We start from the raw sequence: 24,798 nt of genomic DNA on the forward strand, positions 1-24,798 counted from the left end.
AATGCGTTATTTTTACACAACTCAACACTGGAGGAGAACTCTAACTGCTGAACATATGTAAGATTTATAAGATAAATAACCTCTGTCTCTCTTTGTAGCTCTGCAGTGTGAGGATGGTTTTGTGTATGAAGCCTGTGGTCCCGCTTGCCCTGCTGTTTGTCCTGGGAGCATGTCCAGTGTCTACTCTCACTGCAACTCTCTTTCCTGTTTGGAGGGCTGCTTTTGCCCTCCAGGCACTGTTCAAAATGGTCAGTGTTTTTAGGCTAAGGCTGGTCCGAATTCATGCAATATGTCCAGAATTTACTATTAGTGTTCATAATTAAATAATTATAATTAGTTGATGAAATATATCTGCCCCATTATGTTTGCCTCGCCATGTAAAATTAAACTGTATGTAAATGTAAAATGCTTAGTTTAACATTTGTCTTAACAAAACCCAAATGTTGCAGTTATGGTTCATGTACTTACTACTTAGACCTCTGAAATCCTCATACATTGTTTTTTTTCTATTACAGGTGAAAGCTGTATCTCTCCAGCTGAGTGTCCCTGTGAATGGGAAGGATCCCTGTTTCCTCCTGGAGCAGCTGTAACTCAGCAGTGCCAGAACTGGTCAGTCTAGACGTTTTTTAATGATGCTTATATTTGATTATATTTACATGTGGATATGCCAGCCTGATGCCACACCATTGCTGGAAACATATGTGCATTCATCTGTTAAATACAGATTCATGTGAAGTCAAATCACAGATTCTTGTTTTATTACACTTTAAATTGTGTCCCAACTTTTCTGGAAATGGGGGTCAGTGATATCAGTGGTAATAAGTTTCAGATAATATTCTATTGCTATAATATGTAAATCACACAGAGTGTGTATAAGCCCGTGTCCTGTGTTTCAGCTCCTGTTCTAATGGAACGTGGCATTGCTCTGGGTCAGCGTGTGCCCCTTCTGCTCCATGTCTTGAATCTGAGTTTCAGTGCACAGGTAGCTCTCTGCGCTGTATCCCCTCTCTCTGGCTGTGTGATAATGAGGATGACTGTGGGGACGGCTCCGACGAGTTCTGCCCTTCTACTTGCCCCCCTGGGCAGTTTCGCTGCTCGGGAGGTGCTTGTTTATCAGTAGAGCTCCACTGTAATGGCCACCCTGACTGTGCTGACCATTCAGATGAGGAGTTCTGTGCCCCGGTCACAGTGGTACCACAGTGTGCAGCTGGTGAGTTCCAGTGCGCTAATGGACGCTGCCTGTCTGCTGCTAAAATGTGTGATGGAAGACTGGACTGTGGGTTTGCTGATGACTCAGATGAAAAAGGTCAGTCATCCTTTATTTAAAACATTCTTCTATGAGAGTCAGAGATAGATGATCACCTCAGAAACTGTCAGAGTGAATAAAATTTAATTAAATGCAGCCTTGTGCTGAAAACATACAGGATGATCCAGGTCCAGGTACTGATAGATTTGACTGTGCTGAACAAAGACGTACACAGGTTAAAGAGATCATCAAAGTGTAGAGATGTTTGGTTTGATGTGGTTAACTGATGTGCAGTCATTAACCTGATTTCTCTGGATCAGACTGTGGAGTGGTGTGTGGTGAAGAAGAGTTCCGCTGCTCAACTGGCCGCTGTATTCTCTACCTCCATCGCTGTGATGGTCATGATGACTGCAGTGACTTCAGTGATGAGCGAGGGTGTGTCTGTGCTCCTGGAGAGTTCCAGTGCCCTGGAGATCAATGTGTACCTGCCAAGAGTGTGTGTGACGGCCATAAGGACTGTCCATCTGGGATAGATGAAGTCATCTGTCCTGTCAAAGGTATTAGTGTATCTGCTCAGTAGGGGTTTAACAAGGCAGATTTTTTATGGCTGTGTACAGCATTATTTGAGATTTTTATTAATGTGTACTAAGCTTGTACTGTATTCGAATGCAATATGAAATGTAGTTTTCCAGGCTACATTAATATTAATATCACTTAGCAGTAGTTGACAGTGTTGAAATGGAGGATTTAAATCTTACTCTAATGTGTTTCCGACTGTAGTCAGTATGAAGGAAATTATTTGTGTTTTAAAGGTGTAGGTGCAGAAACAAAATATTCATTAATTATCTATTACTGTCACGGTGGGTCCGGAGCCTGCCTGGAACCACTGGGTGCAAGGCAGGAACACACCCTGCATGGGGTGCCAATTCTTCACAGGGCGACATACTCTCACATTTATGGACCCTTTTGAGTAGCCAATCCAACTACCAACATGTGTCTTTGGACCATGGAAGGAAACCTAAGCACCTGGAAATCCACAATGACCAGAAACATAATATCCCAATGTTAAAACACAAAACATTTTCACATTTAAAATGTCATTCTATTTTAAATTATTTTTATTCAGTGTTTCAGTTTATTCAAAAACTCTACTTCACTAAATCTAGTAAACAATACGAATTAAGATTTACTTTAACACTTTATTCCACAGTATTGGCCACTTTCAGGTTCTAGTAAACATGAAATTCTTCTCGTTTTAGGTTGTGGTCAGTATGAGTTTGGCTGTGTAAATGGTCAGTGTGTGCCACTTGGCTGGCGCTGTGACGGAGAGACGGACTGTCTGGATGGGACTGATGAGCAGCAGTGTGATCGTACTTGTGGACCTGACCAAGTCCTTTGTCTGAGTGGAGACCAGTGTGTTCAACACACACATCTATGTGATGGTACACCACAATGCAGAGATGCTTCAGATGAGAGCGTGGACAGCTGCGGTAAGATGTTTACATGTGCATGGTGATTTCTGATTTATTTTCTATAGATGAGACAAGATAATACTTTTTTGATCCTAAGGAATTCCTAGCATTGCGTTAGCACATAATTTGGCACATAAGCAGACATGCATTAGTCACAAATAAGATGCTGGGCTACAGAAGTACTTTTATATATGTATATGTAGCTGTCAAACCATTGTTAAGAAAAGGAAATAGATAAGAAAGTAGAACATTTTCAAAGCCAGGGCTGTTATAATGTTGAATGTGTTTGCGATTAGAATCCGAGTCAGTTATTGGCCACTGTTCCTTCACACAGAGGAATTTGGTCTCCGCATTTAACCCAGTACGTGCAGTGAAACACACATTCACACACACACAAACACACACACACACACACACACACACACACTAATGAATTCTAGAGGGCAGTGAGCACACATGCGCAGAGCTGTGGGCAGCCCTATCCATGGTGCCAGGGGAGCAGTTAGGGGTTAAATGCCTTACTCCAGAGCAAGTGTGAACACTCCTAAATAAATTCAACTAAGTAACTTAGTAACTAAATAACTAACTTTGTTATTCATTCATTCATTATCTGTAAGCGCTTATCCAGTTCAGGGTCGTGGTGGGTCCAGAGCCTACCTGGAATCATTGGGCGCAAGGCGGGAATACACCCAGTCCTTCACAGGGCAACACACACATTTTCACCTACGGACACTTTTTTGATTAGCCAATCCACCTACCAACATGTGTTTTTGGACTGTGGGAGGAAACCGGAGCACCCGGAGGAAACCCACGCGGACACGGGGAGAACACACCAACTTCTCACAGACAGTCACCCGGAGCGGGAATCGAACCCACAACCTCCAGGTCCCTGGAGCTGTGTGACACTACCTGCTACGCCACCCACTAACTTTGTTAATAAAATTCATTTCCATGTGCTATTCCAAAATGAATATATTGTGTAATTTATTTGTATAGTGCTTTTTACAACTACAACAAGCAGCTTCACAGAATTTCAGTAAAGAATAAACATTTTAAACTCTCAGAGCTGAGGAAATATCCTTCTCTGGTCAATCTAGTTACAAATTATTGACAAAAATAAAGGATATATACATCACATAGATCTGCTTATATTGGACAATTGAATGGTGGTCTCTGTATTTTGCACAAAATAATACTAAATTGTGAGTCCAAATTTGCTCTTACACATATATTGCGGCAGTGAGTAAGTGACATCCACTTATCTCTGTGTGCACACAATGTTTTTTTTAATATATTACAACATTCCTAGTGTTAAATCATTCTTCTCTGTGGAAAACTTTCTTCTGCAGGTTCCACACGGATCCCACCTTGTCCCGGCAGCTTCTCGTGTGATAACAGAACTTGTGTGAACATATCTCGTGTGTGTAATGGCCTTGCTGACTGCCCAAAAGGAGAAGATGAACTGCTGTGTGGTGAGAACTCACAACATCAGATTAAAATTTCAGATTTTCTGCACTGAATTTTAAGACCTAATCCTTATATTAGTGCTAAATTGACAGAGCTTAAAAGAATGGTTTCAGAGATCTGTAGGCATTTTTTACAGAGTGAAGCAGCAAGTGCATGACGAATTACCACTCCTTCTTCACAAGCATTATTATGACATGGGATTATGTCAGATCACATACCCAGCATGCCTCTTGTTCTCCATACAGAAAAGCCAGGTACAACTCCAGCTCCACCTGGTGGCAAGAACACAACAAACACCTGTCCGGAGTTCACCTGCAGGGACGGCTCCTGTGTCCATTTCAAATCAGTAAGACTCAAAACACGTGATATACACCTAACAAGAGCTATGTCTACTATGTATAGAGAGTTTAATGCAACGACTGTTGCAACATATCCTTACAACAGTTTTTTTCACACTGTTGTAATATAAACATTGCATTCCCATTATATCAAAATGTAATGTCAAATGGACCAATAGAAATGGTCCAAAATACTTAGAATAAGAACTTGTTCGAGTAGGTTCCATTAAAATAAATAAAATAAATTTGTTCTGACATCATCATGCTGCATTTCTATTTTTTGTAATGTTTCTTGTAGTCACAAAATATTTTACCTGCACCCCAGCATTTAAAATCTGTGTTGTTTAAGGTGTGCAACGGAGTAGCAGACTGTCCTGATATTTCTTCGCTTGCGGATGAGGGGCCCTCTGATGAACAGGGCTGTCGGAACTGGGGTTCATGGGGGTCCTGGAGCACTTGTAGCCATTCGTGTGGAGCCGGTACTATGAGCAGGCACAGACAGTGCCCTCTGGGGGATGCACTGGGACACTGCAGGGGCGAAGACACACAACGACAGCAGTGCTACGCCTCAGCGTGTCCTGGTGAGAGCCATCTGTTCTGTAGTACTGCCCTATAGGTGTCTACATTAGGAAGGCATTAGTGATGTAATTAGATTGCATAAGTGAAGACAGTGTAGGTGCCCTTCTGTTATTGAAGGCCTTAGTGTACATATGGTGTTCGTATTACTGCGAATTGATATGAGGTTGATTGGAATAAATAAACATAAACAATAGATTAAATGCATCTGCAGATACAGCTGTGACAGTCTGAGTAGTGTGAACACTGATGGTGTGAGAAATGTGTTTGTTATTGCTTGTTTTATTCTGTTGATTAACTATTCAATGTGTGTTTTTTTAACAGTTGATGGACATTGGTCACCATGGACAACTTGGTCTAACTGCAGTAAAGGTTGCGGGGGTGTGGAGCTCCGTCAAAGAGAGTGTATTCCTCCACAGAATGGAGGCCGAACCTGTGCAGCGCTTCCAGGGGAAGCTCTGACCACTGAGATCAGTGAGCACACAAAACTTTAATGTTATATTAGATTTATTGCTCTAGTTCAAAGAAAAAAATATATATCTCCATGTTTTTCCATTTTTTATTTTTCCACATCATCAATGTAATTTTATTTATTTATTTTTTGGGACAGTGACTGAATGTTGAATGTCTGTTGACAATGTGTTTCATGTGCACTTACAGATAGAAGTCTATACAATATTTCAATATAAAGCTCTCATCTCCTGCTTTTCTCTTTACCCTTTGTGTCCAGAGCCATGCTCTCAGGATGACTGCGCTAATGTCTCCTGTCCTGCTGGCCTAGTCACACACAGTTGTGTCCCATGTCCTAAGACTTGTGCTCATATATCCAGTGGCACCTCCTGTGATCCCAGCGCACCATGCTTTACAGGTAAACACAGTGTTTCTTTCAAAATCAGGTGTATAGGGAGGAGCAGTATAAGGGCATTATGGAGAGATACAGATATCAAATGATACATTCTGGATCATAAACACAACTCCCTCTCATAGACTTCAGCCACACCAGAGAACAGAAACATACACTGGGCTGTGGGGCTTTATACCCCTCTCTCTAACACTTAGAGAGCAAGATAACTTTAAGCTCACAAGCTTCTACTCCAGGTGGTGACTCTTCAATAGTTTCAGATTTAATCATAATCGCTCTCTAAATCTGTGATTTTGTCTGCATCATTTGTCTTTCTCACTGTGTAGTTTTCTTTCTGTCCTTCTATATTCATCTGAGTAGGTTGCTGGTGTCCAGAGGGTAAGGTCATGAATCAATTGCAGCAGTGTGTGTTGCCAGAGGAATGTATTTGTGAAGTGTCTGGAGTGAAGTACTGGCCAGGGCAGCAGGTGAAGATGGGCTGTGAAATTTGTAGGTGTGAGAGAGGCAGACCGCAGCAATGTCAGGCCAACCCAGAATGCTCAGGTACAACATTTTCAGATCTCTCTCTCTCTCTCTCTCTCTCTCTCTCTCTCTCTCTCTCTCTCTCTCTCTCTCTCTCTCCTCTCTCTCTCAGAGAGACATAAAGGTTTTATAAATATTTGAGTATGTACATATATGTAATGTGTGTCTATTTTACCCCAGTACACTGCGGCTGGTCATCTTGGTCTTCATGGGGGGAGTGTCTGGGTCCATGTGGAGTGCAGAGTGTCCAGTGGTCCTTTCGCAGCCCAAACAACCCCTCCAAACATGGCAGTGGCCGGCAGTGTCGTGGAATTTACCGGAAAGCCAGGCGGTATGAATTTCTGTTCTTTACTGTTTATTAATTTCATAGAATGGATGTTTATAAAGACTAAATCAGCATGGAATTAATTAAGTAGTAACCATAGTAATACAATCTTTTGAAATACCTGAGCAGATTTGTGGTAAGGTGCCTGGTTATTATTATTTGAAATTACTTGAAGAGAAGAAGTCTAAACCTGGCCTCATTCAAGCATCATAATTGAATTCAAAATGTCTGTTTAAGTTCCTGTAATTTTCACAGAAATACCCCTCTGCTGCTGCTGGTTGAGCCCATTTATGAATCCCTCGATCCCCTTTATCTAGGTTTTAAAGTAAATGTCATCAGTTTCTGAATAAAAGTTTTTACTTGTTCATCATTTTTAATTGCCCTTTTTGCTGTGGCTACCATTTCATGATGAAGGATTACAGGAAATAAAATCTTTTTTTAATTTATTTTCATAAACATGTTATGCTGTGTTTTTCCTTCTCTGTGAATTTGCCTGATGTTTACACGATGTTCAGATCAGTTTTTCATATTCCTGTGATTCGGGGTGTGTGTGGGTTTGTTTGTGTGTATTGCCTTTATTACCTGCATGTGTCTTTCCAGCTGTCAGACAGAACCTTGTAAGGATTGTGAGTATCAGGGTCACTCACATGCAGTGGGAGATCGTTGGAAAGTGGGACAATGCCAGCTTTGCCATTGTTTACCCAACCTTACAGTCCAGTGTGCGCTTTTCTGCCCATACATTGTGACTGGATGCCCTCAGGTGTGTATATGTTCACTGTGTTTGTCTGTTTCTTCCATGGCTAGATTGGATTGAAAATTTACAAGAGTGTCAAATAGTGGTAACTGATTATCTTATTGGCCATTTTATGCAATTGGTTTGGAGTTGACTAAGTAAAAACATTCTCTACGGATGGCACACTGTTGAATATTTAATGCACAGTTTCATGAAGTGCTTATAAACTATTACCTAAGGCATGTTAAACCCAGTAATTACATACAAATTTGAATAAAAGTTGGTTTATATTTCACCATATTTTCATTTTGCGTGTTGTCTATTCTATTTACCAAACATTAAAATATTCTTTCCTGAATATAAGTTCCTTTCATGACTTTCATTTCTAAAGCAATCTGTTTTGTTACTTTAGGGTCAAGCTCTGATACCAGCCGAAGGAGACAAGTGTTGCTACTGTGAAGAAAAAGGTAACTGACCAACTCCGCATAGATAACTCATAAAGTATTTGTATGAATATCAACCATATGAATGAATTTCAGTAACAAAAAATAAATAAATAAATAAATAAAACAAAATAGACTAAATAAAAAATGTAATATTTTCACATTTAGCTGACTTTGGAAACATCACCACCCCAACCATTCCTGCTGCCTTACCTGTTACTGTTGAGTCCTCCCCAGGCCCAGAGGGGACACCATATGTGCCGACCTTTCCTCTTCCACCTGAAGGTCAGTACCAAACAGTACCACACCTCATGTTGTTACCACAAGTGTAGAATAATGGCATTAGGGCATACGTTTTTTAGCCATGTTCAGCTTACCTGATTACCCGGTGCTCCGGTTTCCTCCCACAGTCCAAAAACACGCGTTGGTGGGTGGATTGGCAACTCTAAGTGTCCATAGGTGTGAGTGAATGTGTGAATGCGTGTCACCCTGTGAAGGACTGGTGCCCCTCCAGGGTGTGTTCCCACCTTGCGCCCAATGAATCGGGGTAGGCTCCAGACCCACCGCGACACTGAACTGAATAAGCTGTTTCAGGCAATGAATTGCCAAAAAAGAATATATTGTTCATTTTAAAGATGTGAACAATGACAGTAACGATACAATAAATGAGAAAATAATTATTTGCTATCATTAGGGTCACTGCCATGTTTTTGTAGCATACCCTGTCTTTCTGTAACTTCTGGTTGTCTGGTCCAAGACTACGAATGTGTGTGCTGGTGTGACTTTGCAAACAGATGTACCTCAAAATAAAACGGAAACTTTAAGCATTTTGTGACCTGTGTTTAAAAGGTTCTTCACATTTACTGTACATTCAATTTTACTTGCTCTTTCCAGATGAATGTTGGTCTCCTCTGGGTGTTCAGTCACTGCCTGACTCCAGCTTCAGTGCCTCTTCTCAGCAGCCTGGTCACCCAGCTTCTTCTGGACGACTCAATGCATTTGACCCCCAAAGTGACCTGCAGGGATGGAGTCCTGAGCCAGAGCAGTATAGAGAGCTACCAGAATCCAGCCACCACAGCCACTCACACAACACCCAGACCCCTTACTTGCAGATAGACCTGCTCAAGCCTTATAACATCACAGGTGCCTCCCACCACCAGTTTCCAAATAATGTATTTATTAAAATTATATTTAAGTATTGAAAACCAATACATGAGTTTTTAAATTAAAATATATATGTAAATGTTATTGCTAGAATTATTAATTTGCAGTAATAACATCCATCCATCCATTACTTCATTCATTCATCCATCCATCCATTACTTCATTCGTTCATCCATCCATCCATCCATCCATCCGTTCATCCATGCATTTGTGCATCCATTAACTTTCTTTTAAATGACAATGTAAGTATAACACCAATAATCACTGTCTTATTGTATCTGTTTATATCTAATTTCAAATCAACATTTAGTGCAGTAGATGTAGTTTTTCACCATTCCTGTCTGTGCTGTTGGTTCCAGGGCTGCTCACCCAGGGTGGAGGACAGTTTGGCACCTTTGTGTCCAGTTTCTACCTACAGTTTAGCAGTGATGGCAGCCAGTGGTACACCTACAAAGAACTCCTCACAGATGCTCGCCCTAAAGCAAAGGTCAGTGAGTTTATTACAATTACAATTTCTCATAAGATATAAATGTATATTATATATATATATATATATACAAATAAAGCTAAGTGGTGAGGCCATGTCTCTTGAATACCCTGTGTGTGCCACACTCAGATACAAAAAACAAATACACATTTGCCAATATTCTGTCCAGGTATTTCTAGGTAACCATGATGAACAAAGTGTGGCCCAGATAAGGTTGGACAGGATGGTGTTGGCTGAGTTTGTGCGTGTGATGCCTCACGATTTTCAAAATGGCATTTACCTGCGAGTGGAGCTCATGGGCTGTGGAGGTGGTGTGTAAATTTCACTTTCCCTTTTAGACACTTCTAGTTTATTAAAATGGTGCATTACAAAATGACGCAACTTTCGGATTTCAAATTGCTTAGTCTCACTGTTTCACCATTTTTACTTTTAATTTTTCAGCTAATATTACTATTTTCTGCTTTATTTTCTATACAATTTAATAAAACATTTTTTATAAACATATAAACCTGCTTGCTGCACAATACTGTTGTTATGGGGTGTGTAATTCTGTCCATTCGGTCTGTTTTCTTCTGATGTCACATTCTATTTTGACTGGATATCCCAGCTCTCTATGGTTCTTGTTCATTCACCTTTAGTACATGTCATTGTCAGCCTGACTCCTTACATGCCAGCCCTGTTTTATTAATAATAAAAAAATCACAAATAGTAAGTGTTAACTAATGCATTTTATTTTGCCTTTATTGCAGAATAAGGAACTGTCCTTTCATATCTGCCTTCATCTCTTTTCCTCCTTCCCTCTCCCCTTCTCTCAGAGCATAAGTGGTGGTCCACCCATCCTCCCACTGTATCCATACCCCCCTCACTCAGTCCCTGCAGAGAGAGAGAGTTCCAGTGTGGAAATGGCCGCTGTGTGTCCACCGGGCCACAAGGAGTCCTCTGTGATGGGGTCAATGACTGTGGAGATGGTTCAGATGAACTGAACTGTGGTGGGTAAAAAAAGAAAGGTCTGGATTAGGAAGAGTCACATACCATGTGCCTGTGTGCATCATGTCTGTGTGTAAAATGTACCTAATAATCAGGTACACATTGTGCGGGTATATATACATATTGTTATGTATTGTTTTCTTTTTCAAATATTAAACTCTAGGATTATTCTGATATGTATCTTAAAGGACCAGTGGTCCCTAATACAGTCTGAACAGCTTTTTGAAACATGCAGAGTACAGGTCAGCGAATCAGAAAATGCTATGTTTTTAAAGGCAAACCAACCAATCTTTCTGAAATTAAAGGCTAAACACCACTTAATGGACCTCCATGAATATTTCACATTATTTTAGTTACTGACATATATAAGTATGAATTAAAATGAAAATAGCAGCTTAATTTGCTTTAAAACTGACAATTTTTTTAAATTGACGGAAAAACCCGAGCTCGCTACGGAAATTCTTGAACGCAACTGTGACGTCACTGGTGGACAACAGCTGAACAACGCCGCGGTAAAACACCGTTATGACTGACTGTTATGACAGTATCTAGCTAGCTAAATAACCAACATTATTCATGACAATAGCCTAGCAATAAGCTAAATTCAAATTTAGAGGTACCGTTATTCTTGTAATGTGATAGAAGTCGAACTCGAATTCATCCGACACTATAAACCTCCGTAATGCAGCTACGTAGCCGAGTATAATCTGAGCCAATCTGAGTTTAGCAAGTCAAGCTAACGTTAACTAACACCAACTAAAACAGGCAAAGTGAGTGTCCTTACCCTGTTTACCTCCATGTTACAGAGGCTCTTGAACACCTTTCGTTGGTTTCCCTACATGCCCATATTGTTGGAAAAGCGCCAGTGAAATGAGCTACAGATAACGGAGTGAGCGGATGGTCCTTTCCAAAGTGCCCGTTTAAAGTTGACAAATTTAGTCCATTTTCTGGATATTTTGGGATCTTTTGGCTATTTGTGCACAGATGTCCCACTGTACATTGAATGATTGCAGCCAAAAACAACACACATTTTTGTCATTTTGCATTAAATTAAGTGCGACTTCTAGAGTTGTTCACCATCTACGTCACAGGCAAGACGCCTATTAGAGTTTCCGAACACCATTGGGGGGGGACCAACGGTCTTTTAACCCTTATTCCTTGAATTAGTAAGAAATAACATGTTTTCTGACTATCAATAAACACAAGTTAGGAACTCAAATTCCACTGTATTTATTTGTTTGACACTTTCATATAGCTGGTGCTTAGCCTTTAAGAGAAGAAGAGAAGTTGGAAAATTGTCATGTAAACATGAATTGATTCTTAACTCCCACAAAAAACTACACAGATATTAAAAGCAAGAAATTATGTAGGACATTGCCCTTTTAAAGCATGTCAACTTTGAAAATAACTATGTAGTTCCCAGCATTAGCTGGTCACCAGAAATAACCAGAAAGGCTAGTCACTCTTAACAAGTGGTTCATAGAAAGGTTAATTACGTTTATACAGGACCAATTTTAGCATTTAACTTTCATCAGTGCCTCTTCCTGCTCTGAAGTTTGTTGTGATTTTCTTTAGGAACAATGCCTTCTCATACCCAAAGCTCCAAAGGCTGCCCTGAGGGTCAGTTCTCTTGTCCTCCTCCAGGGGGCTGTGTAGAGTCAGCAGCACGATGTGATGGACTCCTTCAGTGTCCAGATGGAGCCGATGAAAAAGGCTGCGTCCCACATGCAAATATCACCCATGTCACTCCCACACCTGTTCCACTCAGGACCCCCAGTATGATGGCTGTTACCATTGCCACCACCACAGCAACCGTTACTACAGCTGTAAGACATTCCTAATCACAGTAAAAACAAATGTATTGTGTTGGTCCTATTATCAGGAGGTTGTGATTAACTGCTTTGCAGTCAGTAATCATAATTATTTGATGGATTTTTTGGAAATAACAGCTGGCTACAAGTGAAAATAATCATGCCTTCTCTTTTCATGTGCTTTTTAAAGGGAAGGCCTGGACCTAGAGGTAAGTAACATTGGATTTCAGCTTGTTGTTCAACATGATTAACCCATTAATCATCTCTCTTACTACAAGGATTTTTCAATCTTGCTGTTTTATGTCCTTCATATTATGGGCTACTATTTAAAAAAATTAAATCTACTTCATCATGCTAAACTTCTTTTATTGTTACAGTAAGGAAATAGTTAAATAATAAGCTCCTTTTGATCTGAGATCCATTCCTGTCTTGAATGTGTATGCTATTTTAGATTTAACAGGCTGTTCTTGAATGTGATTGGTATTTTCAATGTGTCTATTTCAGGAGTCTGCTCCTCTCCACTGGGGCTGGAAGACGGTCGTGTTCATTATGGCCAACTGACCTCTTCATCATCCAGAGAGAATAACCCAGCTGACGCAGGCCGTCTAAATGTTGTGCCTAATGTGTGCGTGTCTGAGCTCATGCAGTGGTTATATGATGTTCTTCTGTGTACCAGAAGGAAAAACCATATGTAGAGATCACAAATTCATCAGATATCAACTGTGGTCACTTATCTGCTTCATGTAGTTGTACAATAATATTCAAAAGTTCACTTATGATAGAGGTGACTAGTATGCGTGGCTAATATCTAGCTACATATACTAATGTGTATGTATATACTTAAGAAGAACAATGATTTGATATATCTTCAAATTATTATAGTTACATTTTTTCTAGTATATTAGTAAATAAATGGATAAACTAACATTTATGTTAGTTAATATGTAGCTGTTAGTTCTCTATTTTTTACTGTGTCTAATAACCTGCTGTTTTCTTTATATACTGCTCTGTGTAAGCTTTGGCATTTAAAAGTACAAATGTCATTTCTCTGCATTGGTGCTTTAGCACCTGTATTTTTATTGTATCATGTATCAAACTTAATTGCTATATTATCCATTTATCTTAATCCTATCTTTATATAATAGTTTAGTCATGGAGCCTGGCTGGAGCCCATTACCAGGAGACCCCAACCCCTATTTGCAGGTGGATTTCCTGGAGCCCACCTGGATTTCAGGGGTAATCACTCAGGGCAGTGAGCGAATGTGGGGCTACCTCACCAAGTACCGCCTGGCCTTTGCCCTGACTGAGAGCTACTTCACTGACTTCACTGAGGCTGGGGTCAGAGGCTCAGCCCCCAAGGTACTGGAGAATGGACAGCTTCGCAACAAAACAGTTTTGTTTGTGTGCCTATTAGGCTTGCTGTCAGTGATGCAGAGTTAGTCTTCCAGGACTGGTACATATTTTAATTCTTCAATGAAGACTGGTCAATGCAGGCATTTGTGAAAATTAACCACAAACAGATTTTTATGACTTTTGCCCTCATCATTATCTGATTAAATGATTGTCAGATACTCTGCAAGTCTGTACTGATACCCACTCCTCGCTAGAGAAGATACAATATAGTGTTTAATGCCAAAATAGCATTGGGTGAATGTTGTAGGCTGGTCAGCTTTACACAGTGATTTTTATATGTTCATTGACAGATCTTTGAGGTGAGGATGGTGGGCAGGACTCCAGTCACTCGCTGGCTGGACAGGCTGGTGAAGGCTCGCTACCTGCGTATCATACCAGTGCAATATCGCCACACCTTCTACCTCAGAGTGGAGATACTGGGCTGCAGAGCAGGTGGGTTTTATTTCACTCGTTCATGGACAGGTTATATTTTTTAAAGTTTATTGACATTTTTAATCTTTAAAGTAGTATTGTATTAACTGAAATAAAAGCATAAATATATGTTGATTGTAGCTGTGAGCTGAAGGAAAAGTATTTTTCATTGTATTTACTGTTTTCAGAAGAGCTGGTCACTCCCAGCAGTCCTGTAGTGTCCACTGCACCCCCTGATGTTGGGGTGGTGACTGTGTGGCGCTGTGAGCCAGGTCAGTTTTCCTGTGTCAGTGGCGAGTGTGTACCTGCTACAGCTCTCTGTAATGGCAAACCAGACTGTATAGACCACTCAGATGAGCTCGGCTGTGGTGAGTATTTAACTAGCACTGAGTAAAATGTGAAATATATATTTCACATTGCATTTTAATTTTGTAACATATTTTTGGACTCATCCATTAAACTACTTTGCTATTAGGCACAGTCCCTACTCCAGGATTACCAGGATTACAGAATCACACATCAACAGCAGGAAGTCCAGGCTATCAGGAATTCACATCTGGATCACCTGGACTTCATACCAAGAGTCCACAAGATGGCCGTCCTGGTGTGGCCACAGTTGCTTCTCTTGTGACTGGCTCGCCTGGTTTGGGCCCTCAGGGACCAACAGGACAACCAGGTAGACACTGTTTTTCCTACTTTTAGCCTGATGTATTGTGGACAAACATATCTATAGACTGAAGAAAAATGCAGTATTACTGTGTAAAACAAGGCAGTTAGCTGAATCACTGGCCTATGCCATGAAATTTTTGCTTGTTTTGAATTTAACAGTTTAAATGTACATTATATGTAGCTGATAAAAATGAGAGTTAAACAAGTATCCAGGCCTGTACTTTTAATTTACTTTAGCAGAGAGGCAAAATACAATTTATTTAATCAGCTGTCTTTTTTATATCGCTGCTCTCTGGACATTATCTGCATAATTTTGGAGATTTTTATACAATATGGAAATGTATATGCTGTTTTCAAAGTCCCAATTTCCCAAGAACATAGTAGTAGTAATGCTCCAGAATTACAGAAACAGATCCTTCAGTTAACCTCATTTCAAATGTAAAAAGGTTTTGTCCTTCTCTTTAAAAGTTTCCTTATTTGGAGTAATGTGTCGCAACAGAGGAACGGAGGAAAATGACTAGAGAAAACAGCCGAAAAGCGGACATCAGGAAAATGAACACAAATAAAATAGGATGATGAGAAATATGAAATGATTTCTTACCCAGTTTTGAAACTTTTTTTCCACTTTGATGCAGGATTGTGGGACATAACAACACCTCATGATGGTGGTTTACCCAGGGTGCTATGCGTGGAGGGTCAATTCACTTGCAGGAGCGTCGGCTGTGTGGGAGCAGAGCTGGTGTGTGACGGACAAGAGGACTGTCCTGACGGCTCCGATGAGGATCGCTGCGGTACCTAAATATATTCCCAGGAATTATTTCTCATTTAAGTGCATATTTATTTTCTTAGTTCATCTCTAAACCTCATTCTTTAGGTTTCTCCACACCACCTCCACTAACACCTACGCAGCGCCCCTCAGTGCCCAGCCGCTGTTCTGCCAAGCAGTTCACCTGCACCAGTGGGGAGTGTGTGCGCCTGGACAAGAAGTGTGACCTCCATAAAGACTGTGCTGATGGTTCAGATGAGAAAGACTGTGGTACATTTCCTAATACACATTTCAGTTCAGAAATCTGCTCAAGTGGTGGCAGGAAAAGCTTTAGTGATTTAGATGAAGATAGATTCGAGTGCAGGAGAGTTACAGTAGGAAATCAGTAGGCAGTCGTAAATAGAAAATTCATTCAACAACCCTGAAGTTGGTGCCAGTCCTTCACAGGGCGACTCATACACACTCACTCACACCTATGGAAACTTTTGAGTTGCCAATATACCAGGCTCGAACCCACAACCTCCAGGTCCCTGGAGCTGTGTGACTGCAACACTAGTGAGATAGTTGAAACACTTAAAGGATACTGAAAGACCTAGTCTACAGGGAGTCTCACATTGCCAACCTCATTCACCAATTAACGTAGCTAAGTAAAAACAGAAAAATTGTCTGACATGCAAAAGGACCAATCACATGTCTTAATACACCTGGAAGAATCTTGACATTGAAGCCAGTTTAACACACTGAAAGTATCAGACTCTCCGTCTACTTGTGGACGGAACGTCTATGGCTGAGACTAGTGTACAGGTAACAAATTCATAACAAATTCATGTTTTATTCATTATCTTTAATATCGCTCAAATAGCTCTCTCAGTAGATCAGGATAAGACTGAGTGGCTGTGAGCGGCACGGTGGTGCAGCAGGTAGTGTCACAGTCACACAGCTCCAGGGACCTGGAGGTTGTGGGTTCAACTCCTGCTCTGGGTGACTGTCTGTTAGGAGTTTGGTGTGTTCTCCCTGTATCCACGTGGGTTTCCTCGGGGTGCTCTGGTTTCCTCCCGCGGTCCAAAAACACACGTTTGTAGTTGGATCGGTGGCTCAGAAGTGTGAGTGAATATGTGAATGTTTCGCCCTGTGAAGGGTGTATTCCTGCCTAGTGCCCAATGATTCTGGTAGGCTCTGAACCCACCGTGACCCTAAACTGAATAAGTGGTTACAGACAGTAAATGAATGAGTGAATGAATGTGTATATTCTGTCTCCTGCAGTGGACTGTGTGTTGTCACCGTGGACAGCATGGAGTCAGTGTAGCGCATCTTGTGGCCTGGGTTCTCTTTTTCGTAAGCGAGAGATCCTTAGAGACGCTCGAGCTGGAGGCTTCTGTGGTGGAGCTCAGTTTGACAGCAGGGCATGCTTCCTCCAGGCCTGCCCAGGTAAGTGCACACAGCATGATACTAGACCAATAAAAATGTTTACTCAGAATTGTAAATAAGTCCCTGTGGCTATATCTTTCATCGCTGTCTCTTAGTGAATGGACAGTGGGCAGAGTGGAGTGAGTGGTCACAGTGTGATGCAGAGTGCAGCGGTGGTCTAAGAACGAGGAACAGATCCTGCTCCAACCCTCCGGCCAAAAATGGTGGGAAGGAATGTGAGGGAATGATTGCGCAGACGCAAAGTTGCAACACACAGCCATGCGGAAATGACTCGACCTCACAGACAGGTGTGTGTACCCGCTGCTGACTGTGCATGAAGGTTTGATCAGTGACTGAGGAATTGCATTGAGACAAATATTAACATGAAGTAGTGAATTAATTTTAAGTAGCAAACATTAGAAAGTTTAACACATTCTAATGTTAGTTAATGAGGAGGATGAATGAATATTTTCAGTGCTAATTAATTTATGTGGGGTTCTATTGATAATTCTGAACACAATTAACATTTTATAATTTATTGTATATGTTTCTACAAACTAAATGAAACTGTAGAGAACTTTGTAGTATATAGAACTGTTCATTGTTGCTCAAAGAAGCACTTATTTGGATGTCTGTTATGTGCACTAGGCTGCACTAATGGCTTGGTGCTGGTGACAGAGCTGGACTGTGCAGCAGGGAGGGTGGAGCCATGCCCTCGGACCTGCTCTGACCTTCACTCTGAGAGGAACTGCTCTGCCCACTGTATTACAGGTATCAGGTCTGGAGCGTAATCACAGCTGACAACACAAATTACTCTGGCTCTGTTTTCTCTTAATATCATGTTATTATGCCTCCTTTTTCTACCACGTTAAACATAGTACTGTTTTTCCAGGGTGCCGGTGTCCTGATGGTCTTTTTCTTCAAGATGGCCACTGTGTCAATGCCAGCAAGTGTTTGTGTTTATGGGAAGGGTCAGTGCTGCAGCCAGGGGAGGAGACCGTCATAGACAACTGTACTTCATGGTCAGTGAAGTTAAATGTTACTATCACTGATTTTTGGTCATTTTTAACTCCTTGAGGAAGTGACCAAATCTTGTTTGGGTGTTAATTTTCCTACATGCCATTGCTCACTGTTTAATGTATGTTAAATCCTGCAGTATGTGTCAAGATGGCCATGTTTCCTGCAAGAACTCCAGCTGTATGTCCATATGTGAATGGTCAGCCTGGTCCTTATGGACATCCTGTGACAGCAGCTGTGGAATTGGTATACAGCAGAGATTTAGGTAAGCTGATATGCTGGTATATGTTGATTACTCATTTAAAAAGAAAATAAACTTACTTTACAGTTTTTGTTGTCACAGGTCTGCCCTCACTTCTTCCGAAGCTATGGATGTAGAGCCGTGTGATGGAGACGCGGCTGAAGTGCGACAGTGTTACGCACCCTGCCCACCAGGTCAGATTACAGCTGTTCATTTTTAACAGCACACAGGCCTTAACTTCAAACATGCAATAATCAACATAAAGTAATTCAGCACATACAGACAAATTTGACATGTCGGTGCAGCCTATGTCTAAATCAGCCCAAATCTCAACATCCGACTTTTAATGTAATGGTGTCAAGTAGACTTGTATATCGCTGCTGTCCAATCAAAAACACGTGTCTCCATTTTTGTCGATGTTTACTTTACTACATCATTTGCACACCACAGCTGCCCTTCACATTGTGTGAAAATTTCATGATGAACGGACCAATAGAAATACTCCAAGTACAATCTTTTGTACTTTGAATGTTTGAAAGTTAAGAAGGTTTTTTCCTTTCCTTGTAGAGTTACAGTTACAGGGAAATTCTTGTTTTTTTTTTTTTGGACAGTAGCGATATGTGGTTTATTTTAAGTTATATTTATATAGCGCCTTTCTAATACCCAAGGTCGCTTTACACAAAGAGGAGGGGGAGAGAAGGGGGAGGAAAAAAAAAAAAATGATAATGATGTATGATTTATACTATGAACTAGCGGTGGGCGATATAAAACCGTTCCAAATTATACTGTGGTTTTTAATTCAACAAGACTTTTGCCATATTGCCATAAGTCGAGATATGAGTTTTTTGGTCATATCGCCTAGCCCTACCATGAACTTATTAATGTATTTGCTAATATCTGGTAGTTGTTCCTTTTTTACAATAAGTGCAATTAGTTATAGAAACTAGAGTAAGATATAAAATGCCATTTTGTTTATTTATATGTGACTCTAGATTCCAAAGGCGCTCCATGGAGTGAGTGGACAATGTGGTCTGAGTGCAGTAAGACATGTTTCCATCATGTGGATGCTGTAGGTATGAGGCGGCGTTTTAGGAGCTGTAATAACACTGATTTGAGCACCCTCTGTGTTGGGGAGGGGGAAGAGATGGAGCCCTGCAACACATTACACTGTCCAGGTATGTGCATATACGCACACACACACACACACACACAAACACCACTTGCCCTCTCCTCCTGAAATTGGCTAATTAAATATTTATGATAAATTCATATTAACTTTCTCTCTCTGTCTCTGCAGTAAATGGGGGCTGGGCTGCATGGTCTGCATGGTCTGAGTGTTCGTCAGAATGTGATTCTGGAGCTCAGACCCGAGAGCGTTTCTGTAGTGCCCCCACTCCTCTCTACGGAGGCAGTACCTGTCTGGGTCCTCACATACAGACTCGAGACTGCAACTCCAGGCCATGCTCAGGTGATTCAGCACACTCTATCCATATTGCTAATGTGTCAAATGACTGTTTTCAAGAATACACAACCAATTTAGCTGCAGATACATATTGTTAAGAAGTGAACAAATTTTACATCCTGAATAATGTAAAGATAAGGGTAAATTTGTATTTTTTCATGGCTATAATTGTGTAAGTAAAAATGAATATTTTTGACTATAGGAATAGCATTTATTAATACAACAAGTAATTCTAAACTTACCTTTGCTTTTTCTGATCAATATCACCTGTTTGGACAGCTGTGACTGACTGTTTGCATGTGATTTTGATTGTGTTTGTTTGTTAACCTTGTGGGTTTGAAGGCGTGTGTCCCACTGGTATGAGCTACTTGACTAAAGAGCAATGCCAGGCTCAGGGTGGTGCATGTCCGCGTGTGTGTCTTGATGCCACGGCCTCGGTAGAGTGTGCTACAGAGTGTTATGATGGCTGCTACTGCTCACCAGGCCTCTACTTATTCAACAACACCTGTGTGCCTCTCAGCCACTGCCCCTGCTACTACCAGGGGGTGCTCTACATTGAGGGCTCCAGTGTGCCACATGACACATGCAATAACTGGTAATATTTCAGTCATAGCTGGCTTTAGTCACAGTCCATCAATATTTATCTAACTTTTTGCATCAAAGTCATCTTTTTTTGTGGCTACATCCAACAGCACATGCATTAATGGCGAGATGCACTGTGGTACAGAGCCCTGTCCTGGTGAGTTGGCTTGTGCTTCCAAAACTCTAAAACATATTTAAGTTTTTAATATTACCCCCGACATACATCTCCTTGTCTCTCTGTTATCTCAGTTGACTGTGGTTGGAGTGAGTGGACGTCCTGGAGTACATGCAGCAGGACATGTGATGTGGGTATCAGGAGGCGATATCGCTCAGGGACAAACCCACCTCAAGCGTTTGGGGGACGTCCCTGTGAGGGTGACCGTATTGGGCTGGACACATGCAGCATCTACCCTTGTAGTGGTAAGAATGTATGCAATGCATATCTGTGGGTCTTCCTGTCTCTTTCACTGTTTACTAGTCTTTGATGGTCTGTTTATTTTTGCAGGTATAAAGGGGCCATGGAGTGCATGGTCTGAATGCTCAGTGCCGTGTGGTGGAGGATATAGGAACAGAACACGTGGTCCAATCAGAACCCACGGCACACCGCAGCAGTTCAGTGCTTGCAACCTGCAGCCCTGCGGTGAGTACACATTCAGGAATGCTTTTTAGAGATGTTTAACCATCATGAGACAAATGTGGCATGGTTTTGCAACCATTTCATGAGCATGCTTACATGTAACTATCCTGTAAGCATTTATGTTAGCCTGCCATATCAGAATAAAAAGGTTAAGCCTTTGCATCAGACTGTTTGTAGTAGAGTGATTGAAGTGGGAGTTGTAGAGGGAAATGGTTAAGAAATGGTCAGTCGATCAGGATAGAGGTAATTTACATATACTACTGTTAATGATACACTAACAAGAAGAACCAGTTTAATTTAAAGGATTAAATAGAAGTTAAAAATCCAGTAATGCTAAGTCAACATAATAATTAACCAAGAAGAAGCCAAAGGGTGCATATGGTACTTAATGATCCCCATCCCACTCCCAAAAGAAAAAAAAATAACCCTGCATCAACTCTTAAAAACACCACAATCACTGAAGGGAGCACTTGCAGCAGTATGAGATTAACCATAAGTCACAATGTTAAAAATCCAATGTTTTGGTCTAAAATATCATCTCTACTACTTTCCATTCACCCTTTTCTCATCCTTTTTTTTTACCTGTGAGAAGATGATGGAAGCGGCTGTGCTGTGGGTCAGGAATGGACGCCATGTGTGAGAGAGATCCTCCTTTGCTCAGATTTGAGTTTGGAGACTGAGGCGAGCTTCACATGTTCTCCAGGATGTCAGTGTCTACAGGGCTCAGCCCTACAGGTGTGTGTTTATCAGTGTGTGTCTTTCAGCATGGGCTCAGTTGATGGTGTGACTGTATTTTAGCTCTTTATTAAAATCTCAGAGCTCAAACTGATTGCAATGTTTCAGGAAATGGTTAATCATCTCATGAATGGCAGGAACTGATTATATTATTTTGTATATACATAATAGAAATCAGGAATTGTATTGTTATAATATGCATGACAAAAATCACCTACTGTTTGAAGTTTCTTATACTTGAAAAGTACATTTTACTAAATACTATATCATTGACTAGATTTAATTGTAGCTGTCTTGTGTGCTTTTCAGGATGGAAGCTGTGTTGCTTTGCATCTGTGCCGCTGTGACGTAGATGGTAAACAATATGAACCTGGAGCTGTTGTCTCTAAAGGTTGCAACAACTGGTAATGAAGGAGTTAAGCTGTAATACCAGGCCACTTAGCAGTAATTACAGTATTTTGCAGCAGGGACACTAAATACTGCGTTTAATCTATTCCACTGTAATAATGCTGTTATTTTTACTTTTTACATTAAGAAATAATGGAGATCATCACCTCTCATTAACTTTGCCTTTCAGCACTTGTGAGTCTGGGAAACTGGTGAACTGCACAAATCTGGACTGCAATGGTGAGGTCTATTTATAGTTACTATGCTCATTTTGCTTGTGCTGTAAAAGTAGGTGTTTTGAAAGTTGAATGTGAACACATTTCAGTTGATGGTGGCTGGTCAGACTGGACTCCGTGGAGTATGTGTTCAGTGTCATGTGGTGCTGGATTGCAGTCACGTTACCGGTTCTGTTCCAGTCCTGAAAGGGCTGGTAATGGACTGCCCTGCCTGGGGCCTGACCGCCAGGACCAAGTGTGTGTCCTCTTGCCATGTGACCGTGAGTAACCCCGTTCCATGTTACTCCAAATATATGAGGAAGAAGTTGTGTGCTACATTTCAGTTATGTAGAAACAACCTTTTGCCATTGTTTCCTTTGAAAGGTGATGGAGGATGGAGTGAGTGGACTCCCTGGACGGACTGTACTAAGTCATGTGGTGGAGGTGTGCGGAGCCGCCGTCGTGAGTGTGACAGACCGGCCACTGAGAGAGAAGGGGACTTCTGTGAGGGACTCAAAACTGAGCTTATAGCCTGTAAAACAGAGCCATGCCCAGGTACAGACTATTTTAATTTTTTTTATTATGCTGGATATAGTTCCTGGAACCTGAACAATGTTACAGTCATTTTCATAAACAGTTCTCTCATAAATCAGTTAAAGTCATTAGAATCTTGGCTATAGCTGTGTTTGCAATTTTTGTTAATGCCAAAGTGAATGTGGCATGTTGTGGTGCGCTGCTGTGGTAGTCTTTACCTATGTGTTGTGTTTTCAGTGAGCTCATGCTCGGCGGTGCCAGGCTCTGTATTTAGTAGCTGTGGACCCTCATGTCCTCGCACCTGTGATGACCTGACTGTGAGTATAAACTCAGCTCCGCCGTATAGTCCTGTTTGCCCATAAACAATTCTGAATATGCAAAGTCATTGTCAAATCCTTGAACACGATTGATTGACCAGGTTGGTTACTATAACGTTGATAATGGTCATGCTGATTGTAATTCTGCAGCACTGTGAGTGGCATTGCGAGGCAGGCTGTTATTGCACTGATGGGAAAGTGCTGAGCATTAACAGCACCACGTGTGTAGAGAAAGAGCAGTGTCCTTGTCTGGACCTGAACACCGGCCAGCGTGTTTACCCTGGAGACACTGTCCTCTCTCCTGATGGCTGCAACAACTGGTGAGAGAAAAGATGACATATGTGGGCGATGGTGATCATCAATCACATTAGATTTACTCTATTAGTCCTACATACCTCTCTATGTCTGTGATATATTTTGAGTGTATTTTGTTTTTAGTACCTGTGATGGAGGACAGCTCAACTGTAGCCACAACCCGTGTCCAGGTTCGCTACCTGATTATTCTTGTTTGAAATTCCTGTCTCATAAAATTCTGACACATGTGCCTGGAAATATTTGTGCTTAGAGTAGAGTAGAGACTGTGCTTTTTGATTCTGTTTGGCTTTCTGTTCTCTATAAAAACTGACAAATGTTTATTACATTTCGTTGATATTTATATATCAGATATTTAAAAAGGCTTATTCTTTTAAAGGTCAGTTGTTGTAACACTTATAAAATGACTTCAGAATGGGCATAAATGTTTTTAGATATGTTTATATTAATCACAAAATAAAAGCCTTGTAGATGTTATGAAGGTTGATTAATGTTCCCACTCTCTCTCTCTCTCTCTCTTTCTCTGTCTCTGTCTTCAAGTGGATGGGGGCTGGTGTGAATGGTCCAGCTGGACCCCGTGCTCTAAGACATGTGGTGCTGAGTGGGTCTCTCGCTACAGAAGCTGTGCTTGTCCAGAACCAAAATCTGGAGGAGCAGCATGTCCTGATGAGCAGGAAGAACACGGGGGCCTTGGGGTGCAGATCCAGAGAAAACAGTGCCCTTCCATCACCTTCTGTCCAGGTTACAAAAAAATCTATCACATACATAGGAATTTAAATGGCCCATTTAAAGGAACTATGATGTGTACATTATTACATTTTTAAAAAGAATCATTGACTGCAGCTGCATACCCTTTATATGTGGCCACTAAGCCTTGGCAGAACATGCTAAAATGTTATCTCCTACTCTTTAGTTCATGGTTCATGGGGCTTGTGGAGTGCATGGTCTGAGTGTGAAGCTTGCGAAGGGGTTTCTGTGAGAAAACGAGAGTGCAACAGCCCCCCTGCTAGATTTGGGGGTCTACCGTGCCACGGAGAGAGCCTCCAGAGCCGTAGCTGCCATGACAACCAAACCATCTGCTCAGGTTAGCTGGCTATCTGCATTTAGGCTCAAAGATAATGGTAAACATATTTTAATCCTATAAAAATGGTGCTAATTTATTTTATTCAGTTATTTAGTTTATTGTATAGTAACCAATATGAATAAATCTTCAACTTCTGTGGAGTTAATATATATATATAATATATATTCATGAAAATG

At 41.0% G+C, this 24,798-nt stretch overlaps 1 protein-coding gene across 1 annotated transcript in view; it reads left to right on the forward strand.

The window, feature by feature from the left end:
* Positions 1-24,798, forward strand: part of sspo (SCO-spondin) — a 98,677-nt gene that overhangs the window by 32,330 nt on the left and 41,549 nt on the right. The window contains exons 29-78 of the mRNA XM_066682558.1: positions 99-248; positions 516-609; positions 897-1,306; positions 1,567-1,803; positions 2,506-2,736; positions 4,068-4,190; positions 4,431-4,531; positions 4,873-5,104; positions 5,424-5,573; positions 5,830-5,967; positions 6,322-6,504; positions 6,664-6,814; positions 7,409-7,568; positions 7,954-8,008; positions 8,153-8,269; positions 8,879-9,127; positions 9,508-9,635; positions 9,805-9,946; positions 10,451-10,624; positions 12,198-12,448; positions 12,624-12,642; positions 12,938-13,058; positions 13,579-13,792; positions 14,137-14,278; positions 14,446-14,625; positions 14,733-14,933; positions 15,562-15,717; positions 15,801-15,962; positions 16,956-17,120; positions 17,216-17,407; positions 17,748-17,870; positions 17,992-18,121; positions 18,256-18,381; positions 18,460-18,551; positions 19,350-19,532; positions 19,655-19,825; positions 20,162-20,414; positions 20,512-20,558; positions 20,651-20,821; positions 20,907-21,041; positions 21,631-21,773; positions 22,083-22,177; positions 22,351-22,400; positions 22,486-22,656; positions 22,760-22,930; positions 23,147-23,226; positions 23,377-23,546; positions 23,665-23,711; positions 24,079-24,279; positions 24,452-24,622. Of these exons, the coding sequence (XP_066538655.1) occupies positions 99-248; positions 516-609; positions 897-1,306; positions 1,567-1,803; positions 2,506-2,736; positions 4,068-4,190; positions 4,431-4,531; positions 4,873-5,104; positions 5,424-5,573; positions 5,830-5,967; positions 6,322-6,504; positions 6,664-6,814; positions 7,409-7,568; positions 7,954-8,008; positions 8,153-8,269; positions 8,879-9,127; positions 9,508-9,635; positions 9,805-9,946; positions 10,451-10,624; positions 12,198-12,448; positions 12,624-12,642; positions 12,938-13,058; positions 13,579-13,792; positions 14,137-14,278; positions 14,446-14,625; positions 14,733-14,933; positions 15,562-15,717; positions 15,801-15,962; positions 16,956-17,120; positions 17,216-17,407; positions 17,748-17,870; positions 17,992-18,121; positions 18,256-18,381; positions 18,460-18,551; positions 19,350-19,532; positions 19,655-19,825; positions 20,162-20,414; positions 20,512-20,558; positions 20,651-20,821; positions 20,907-21,041; positions 21,631-21,773; positions 22,083-22,177; positions 22,351-22,400; positions 22,486-22,656; positions 22,760-22,930; positions 23,147-23,226; positions 23,377-23,546; positions 23,665-23,711; positions 24,079-24,279; positions 24,452-24,622 (7,758 nt within the window). The remainder of the gene's footprint in view (positions 1-98; positions 249-515; positions 610-896; positions 1,307-1,566; positions 1,804-2,505; positions 2,737-4,067; positions 4,191-4,430; positions 4,532-4,872; positions 5,105-5,423; positions 5,574-5,829; positions 5,968-6,321; positions 6,505-6,663; positions 6,815-7,408; positions 7,569-7,953; positions 8,009-8,152; positions 8,270-8,878; positions 9,128-9,507; positions 9,636-9,804; positions 9,947-10,450; positions 10,625-12,197; positions 12,449-12,623; positions 12,643-12,937; positions 13,059-13,578; positions 13,793-14,136; positions 14,279-14,445; positions 14,626-14,732; positions 14,934-15,561; positions 15,718-15,800; positions 15,963-16,955; positions 17,121-17,215; positions 17,408-17,747; positions 17,871-17,991; positions 18,122-18,255; positions 18,382-18,459; positions 18,552-19,349; positions 19,533-19,654; positions 19,826-20,161; positions 20,415-20,511; positions 20,559-20,650; positions 20,822-20,906; positions 21,042-21,630; positions 21,774-22,082; positions 22,178-22,350; positions 22,401-22,485; positions 22,657-22,759; positions 22,931-23,146; positions 23,227-23,376; positions 23,547-23,664; positions 23,712-24,078; positions 24,280-24,451; positions 24,623-24,798) is intronic.

The sequence above is a fragment of the Hoplias malabaricus genome, chromosome 10, assembly GCF_029633855.1.
Source record: "Hoplias malabaricus isolate fHopMal1 chromosome 10, fHopMal1.hap1, whole genome shotgun sequence".
Classification (NCBI taxonomy): Eukaryota; Metazoa; Chordata; class Actinopteri; order Characiformes; family Erythrinidae; genus Hoplias; species Hoplias malabaricus.